At 45.8% G+C, this 7,006-nt stretch overlaps 1 protein-coding gene across 1 annotated transcript; it reads left to right on the top strand.

Annotated features, from left to right (window-relative positions):
* The first annotated feature begins 2,105 nt into the window (after window positions 1-2,105).
* LOC134284952 (uncharacterized) lies at window positions 2,106-6,696 on the top strand. The gene is made up of 2 exons (XM_062844586.1): window positions 2,106-5,658; window positions 5,729-6,696. Exons 1-2 carry the CDS (start codon window positions 2,141-2,143, stop codon window positions 5,736-5,738), a joined length of 3,528 nt encoding a protein of 1,175 aa, XP_062700570.1. The 5' UTR covers window positions 2,106-2,140; the 3' UTR covers window positions 5,739-6,696.
* The last annotated feature ends 310 nt before the right edge of the window (window positions 6,697-7,006 follow it).

Here is a 7,006-nt window from a genome sequence, read left to right as displayed (position 1 = left end):
TATACATCATTGATGCTGAAAGGAAGGAAATTTCGCTAAGAGTGAGGCAAGGTTCAGAAGAAAGAAGAGGAGAATTTGTTCACTTGAAGGAAACTATTCATGTAAGTTTTGTGACTTATATTTGGTTATGTTTAATCGTTAAATAAAACATTATTTATAGTTTCGAGCTGCTGAACATCAAAAGAGCTGCTACGAAAATCAGTGACCCATCCGAACAATCTCGAAAATGAATATCCAAGGACCTAACCTCAATAGTACCGAGATAACGGACTGTAGCTGTGCCATCTGCAACGGTCCTGATCATGATGACGTCGGTATGGTGGGATGTGACAACTGTTCCCAGTGGTTTCACTTCAAGTGTGTTGGAGTTTCCGCTGACGTAAAGGATATTTCATGGGTTTGTATCACCTGTAAAGAGAAACCTATGGCTGCAGCGGAAGGCGGTGACAAGGTAGAACCAGCGATTCAACAGAAAGGGGTTTTGAAACCAGACACAGTGCCCGCTGAAAAGTCAACGGCGTTGGAAGATCCGGGCGCGGAAGTGTCTGCTGTTGAAGATTTAGAGCGGGAACTAGAACGAATAGAAGAAATGCGGAACGAACAAATGCGTAGATTTGAGTTGGAGAAAAAAGTACATCGGCGGAGACTTGAGGTACAGCGCGAGCTAGCCGAGCAGAGGCAGAAAATGGAACGCGAAAAAAGGCAAATCGAGCTGGAATTCGAGAAGGAGCAGTTACAGAAAGCGATAGCAGAAGAGGATGCATTCCGCAAGAAACAACAAGCGATGCGAGATGAACTGCAAGGTAATTTGGATCAGTTGCGGCAACGGCAGACAGGAAACTCATTGCAAATGAAGGCAATTTGCGCACCACAAAGCTCGGGAAAGAGTTCGGCGGAGAATGTGGCCACGGTAGTTCAGACAGAATCGTCAGTTCGGCCAAGAGACTACCGCGGTGCGTACAGCAAACACTCTACACCGAAGAGATCCGAGGAAATTCCGGCAATACTACCACGGACGGAACAGAGACCGGCACCCGAAATCAACCCAGAAGCAGAGATTTCGTCAGATGAGGAACAAAGCGTTCCTGATGCTGCTCCGGTTCTACAAGCAGCGAGGCCCACAAGTGCACAACTTTCAGCTAGACAGTTTCTCGCTAAGAAGCTGCCTGTATTCACAGGTCGTCCAGAAGATTGGCCAATGTTTATTTCGAGTTACGAGACGGCAAACGAGGCCTGTGGATTTTCCAACGTAGAAAATTTAGCTCGTTTACAAGAATGTCTAAAAGGACAAGCATTGGAGGCCGTTCGGAGTCGACTACTGTTGCCCAATGCAGTGCCCCAGATTATCAACTCGCTGCAAATGTTATACGGCCGTCCAGAACAGCTGCTCAATATGCTGCTCTCCAAGGTTCGTAAAGCGGAATCGCCTAAAGCAGACCGTTTGAATACATTCATCAATTTCGGTATGATTGTGCAGCAGTTAGTCGACCACTTAGAGGCGACGAATATGAGAGACCATTTGGTGAATCCGATGCTGATCCAAGAGTTGGTGGAAAAACTGCCGGCTGGTACCAAAATGGAATGGGTACGCTACAAAAGACAAGTAGTTGATGTAACATTACGCACTTTATCTGATTTCTTATCAGAAATAGTGAGAGATGCCAGTGAAGCAACGTTGTACAACGATTTAACGCTTCTGCCTCGGGCGCCGCACGACAACCGCCCAAGCAGGAAAGGGAAAGCTAACAAAGAAGGGCATGAGGGATTTGTTCATACGCATGGTGCCACGGTTAATGTAGGTAGTGGCACAGAGAACAGACATCCAGGCTAGAACAAATTTCATTGGGGAAGCTGTGTAAGGATTTCAATCTTTACTTGAGTAAGGTTGCAAACCAATACACGATGACAACACTAACGCCACCAAACACCATATTGCCACAGTCAGTGGTGAATTGAAACATTTCAAGTGGTGAATAAAGTTAGTATGGGAAATTAACCGATTGCAGCGCCACGCTATTGCCACATGTGTTGCCGATTTCAAATGGCCGTTAAATTCCTTACACAGTTTCGGAACTGGACTTGGATGTCTGTTCTCTGTGCCCACATGCAGGTCGGCCTGTGTCAACCGGTAATATTTCGAATGGTGGCAGTAACTATCTACAACGGTTACCATGCAATCAACACGCTGGCATTTTTGGACGAAGGCTCGTCCTACACACTGATAGAAAGTTCTCTGACAAACCGGCTTAAAATAAAGGGCCAAACTTTACCACTTCGGGTAACCTGGACGGCTGGTATGACAAGACTTGAAAGAGAGTCACAGCAGCTCCAATTGACGCTGTCCGCACGAGGATCGAACGAGAAGTACTTGATCCGGAATGTACATACAGTGCAATCCCTCAAGCTTCCAGAACAAGCATTGCGGTATGCTGAAATGGCAAACCAGTACCGACATCTTCAAAATCTACCAGTGGTAGACTACGACAAGGAGCCGCCAAAAATTCTAATTGGACTAAAGCATCTCCATCTGTTCGCTCCACTGGAGTCACGAGTCGGTAAACCAGGAGAGCCAATCGCCGTGAGGTCAAAGCTTGGATGGACGGTCTATGGTTCGCAAATTCCCGATGAAGTGACATCGCCCTATGTTGGATATCATTCGTGCGACGGCGTAACCAACCAAGAGCTACACGATTTGTTACGGTCCCATTACGCTTTAGAAGATGCTGGTATTTCAGTGGATGTGCTGCCGGAGTCAAACGAGGATCTACGAGCCCGGCATATCATGGAAAGCACAACTGAGAAGATAGGTGATCGATTCCAAACGGGACTGCTGTGGAAAGAAGATGATCCACAGTTTCCAGATAGCTACTCGATGGCGCATTGGCGAATGAAGTGCTTAGAGAGAAGACTGCAAAAGGATCCAGAGCTTGAAAAGAACGTTCAAACCCAGATCGTGGAGTACCAGCACAAAGGCTACTGTCACAAAGCAACAGAAAACGAGTTGACCAGCGTCGATCCCAGGAAGGTGTGGTATTTGCCACTGAGTGTCGTGCTAAATCCGAAGAAACCGGGTAAGGTGCGTTTAGTGTGGGATGCTGCGGCTGCTGTGCAAGGTGTTTCACTCAATTCGCAACTACTAAAAGGACCGGATTTCCTCACGTCGTTGCCATCAGTGATCTGTCAATTTCGGGAACATCGTATAGGGTTTGGTGGCGACATCAGGGAGATGTTTCACCAAGTGAGGATTCGGCCAGAAGACAGACAAGCTCAACGGTTCCTTTTCTCTGGACAGGTCTATGTAATGGATTGTGCCATATTTGGCGCGACCTGTTCCCCTAGCCAAGCCATGTACGTAAAAGATAGTAACGCCAAGCAGTGGGAGTCAAAGTATCCAGAAGCGTCCATGGCGGTCGTTAGGAAACACTACGTGGACGACTATTTTGACAGCACACATACCGTCGAAGAAGCAGTTCAGCGAGCTAGAGAAGTCCGGTTCATACACTCCCAGGCCGGCTTCGAAATAAGGAACTGGGTATCCAATTCCGAGGCGTTCCTGCAACAGTTGGGTGAAACGGAGAGAAGCGAAGCGGTACACTTCAATCGGGACAAATCTACGGATACAGAACGAGTATTGGGTATTATCTGGAGTCCAGCTGAAGACGTGTTCAAGTTCTCCACCAAAATAAGGGACGATTTGCTACCCTATTTATTCGAAGGGAAAAGACCTACCAAACGAATAGTTTTGAGCTGCGTTATGAGCCTGTTTGATCCGCTAGGGCTTCTAGCACCGTTTACGATCTACGGTAGAATCCTGATTCAAAGCTTGTGGAGAACAGGATGTGAATGGGACGAAACAATAGATGATGAATCTGCGCGAAAATGGGCGTTATGGATAAGTCGTCTGTCAGTTGTAGAATCTGTGAAAGTTCCTCGTTACCATTTCGGAGACGGCATCCTGCTCAAGAAAGATTCCCTGGAGTTGCACATCTTTACTGATGCCAGTGAGTGCGCTTACGGCTGTGTAGCGTATTTTCGTATTATGGCTGGTGGAGTTCCTAGATGTTCATTAGTGCAAGCGAAGTCAAAAGTGGCGCCATTAAAGCCGTGCACTATTCCGCGGTTAGAATTGATGGCAGCTGTGCTGGGCGCCCGTATGGTGAGCACGATCAAGGAGAGTCACAACTTGGAGATACAACGGGTGTACTTGTGGACTGACTCGCGTACGGTTCATTCTTGGATTAGATCGGATTTGTGGCGTTATAGAATTTTCACCGCACTGCGAGTAGGTGAAATTTTGAATCGAACGATGGCTTCTGACTGGCGCTGGGTACCGACCAGGCTCAACGTAGCGGACGAAGTAACCAAGTGGAGCAACGGGCCGAAATTGGAGACAGACAGTCGATGGTATAAGGGTCCATCATTTTTGTATCTGCCGGAAGAGGCGTGGCCAACTCAGCCGGAGATAACACCAAATGTTCGTGAAGAGCTTCGTACTACGTTTTTGTTTCACGATCTGGAGTTTGCGGAGCCGATTGTGGACGTGATGAGATTCTCTAAATGGAATGTTCTGGTAAGGACAGTCGCATGCGTTCATCGATTCATCAGAAATCTTCGTAGAAGGCAACAGGGGAGGCCGATTGAAGCCCTTCCAACTACAGACAAAGTGAGAAGCGTAGTTCGGCGTTTGGTCCCATCGAATAAACAAGCATTGCGAAGAGAGGAGTTCCAAGATGCCGAACGGTTCCTGTGGAAGATGGCCCAAGGTGAGCGGTTTGCAGCCGAGATTCGGATTCTTCAACAAAACAGAAGTGGAAAGAATTTACCGAAGGCAGAAAAGGACAGTGACCTTCATAAGCTGTCACTAGTTCTTGACGAGTTTGGTATACTTCGCCACGAAGGCAGGACAGCGGAAGCCCAATTTCTCCCTTTCGAAGTTCGATTTCCGATTGTACTACCAAGGAAGCATCCCATTACTATCAAGCTATTGGAGTACTATCATCAGAAGTTCGGTCACGCAAATCGTGAAACAGTGGTGAATGAATTGAGGCAGAGGTTCTACATCTCGCACATCAGAGCACAACTTAAGAAGGTAATGCAGGAATGCATATGGTGCAAAATACATAAATGTCGCCCAAAAGTTCCTCGAATGGCACCGCTCCCTATCCAACGTCTAACCCCGAATTTGCGTCCATTTAGCTTCACCGGAGTAGACTACTTTGGTCCATTGATAGTCACAGTCGGCCGCCATACAGAGAAGCGTTGGGTATCATTGTTCACCTGCTTGACTACTAGAGCCATACACTTAGAGGTTTCGCACAGTTTGTCCTCACAAAGCTGTGTGATGGCAATTCGTCGTTTTGCATGCCGGCGCGGTATGCCAATTGAGTTTTTTTCCGATAACGGAACAAACTTTGTAGGGGCGAGTAAAGAAGTCATCGGTAGCATCAGCGAAAACTGTAGTGATATTTTTACGGATGCCAGGACAAAATGGAATTTCAATCCACCCGCTGCACCTCATATGGGTGGAGCCTGGGAAAGGCTTGTTCGTTCAGTAAAAGAGGCGATGAAAGTGTTTGAAGACGGGCGTAAGTTAACAGACGAGGTTCTACTGACGACTTTGGCAGATGTGGAAGATATGATTAACAGTCGTCCTCTAACGTACGTACCGCAAGAGTCTGCAGAGGCTGAATCACTAACCCAAATCATTTTATTCGTGGCCTACCATCAGCTGGCCGTGATGTCTTCGAATCGATGACTGGAGATGCGGAAGCTCTACGCGACAGCTACAAGCGATCTCAGCAGTTATCTAACAAGATCTGGAAGCGTTGGCTGGAGGAGTACCTCCCGTCGATAAATAAGCGTTCGAAGTGGCATGCAGAGTCGGAGCCAATTACAGAGGGTGACATTGTGTTTGTAGCTGACGAAGACAACAGGAAACTTTGGGTACGAGGAGTTGTACAAGAGGTAATTCGAAGTGCTGATGGACGTGTTCGACAGGCTATAGTTCGAACGAAGAAAGGTTTGTATCGTCGTGCAGTGGCAAAACTAGCGGTACCAGAAATTCGGACGGTGAACTCTGGCTCAAATGAATCTGCGCAAGAGTCACGGGGAGGGGCTGTTGAGGCACCGCCCACTGGCAACACGGGTACTGCACACGACCACAGCAGCGAAGCTAAGTTGGGGCAACCTTAAGATTAAATGTTATACGTCAACGAAGGAAAAGAACCAAAACAAAATCTAATCAGAACGAGAGTGAATTGCATAATCTTCTATTATCACGTGGTAAAATTATAAATTAATTAACGTCGGATATTCCTGTTAGATATTCCTTTAAATATATTCCTTTTTCTTCTATTAGTTGAGTGATTTGGACGTAAGTGAAGAATTGCCGTTAACAGACAAGCAAATTAATTGATTTCATTTCTAGAAGTATCTTTATTTCGCCGCTAGCTGCCGGGAACTTACAGTTACAGTTTTCTAATAAATTCCACTATATCAGTCAGTAAGTAGAAATAAGTAATCAGAAAATAATTACTAAATATAAAATTTACCATATACATCATTGATGCTGAAAGGAAGGAAATTTCGCTAAGAGTGAGGCAAGGTTCAGAAGAAAGAAGAGGAGAATTTGTTCACTTGAAGGAAACTATTCATGTAAGTTTTGTGACTTATATTTGGTTATGTTTAATCGTTAAATAAAACATCATATATATAAAAGCCCAGAGTTGTCTGTCCTTCCGTCACGCTTTGAAATGTTTCATTGAAATGTTTCACCATAGAATGATCTGGAACATCGATATTCTGAAAATTCCAAGAACTTTCTGGGAGTTACTGAAAGCTCCAGAAGAAAAGAAGAAGAAGGTTCTGGAATTTTCCGGAGTATTGAATTTCTTAAATATTCGAGACCTTCTAGAAGTTTCTCGACGCACCAGAAAGAAGATGCAATATTACGAAACATTTTCTTCTTTCTTTTGGCATAACGTCCCAATTGGAACAAAGCATGCTT

This window comes from Aedes albopictus, chromosome 1, assembly GCF_035046485.1.
Source record: "Aedes albopictus strain Foshan chromosome 1, AalbF5, whole genome shotgun sequence".
NCBI lineage: Eukaryota > Metazoa > Arthropoda > Insecta > Diptera > Culicidae > Aedes > Aedes albopictus.
The sequence above is the reverse complement of the archived record's forward strand: the minus strand, read 5'-3'. Positions and strand labels throughout refer to the sequence as shown.

Coding starts and splice junctions, on each gene's coding strand:
- LOC134284952 (XM_062844586.1), top strand. CDS start 2,141: ATGGTGGCAGTAACTATCTACAACGGTTACCATGCAATCAACACGCTG.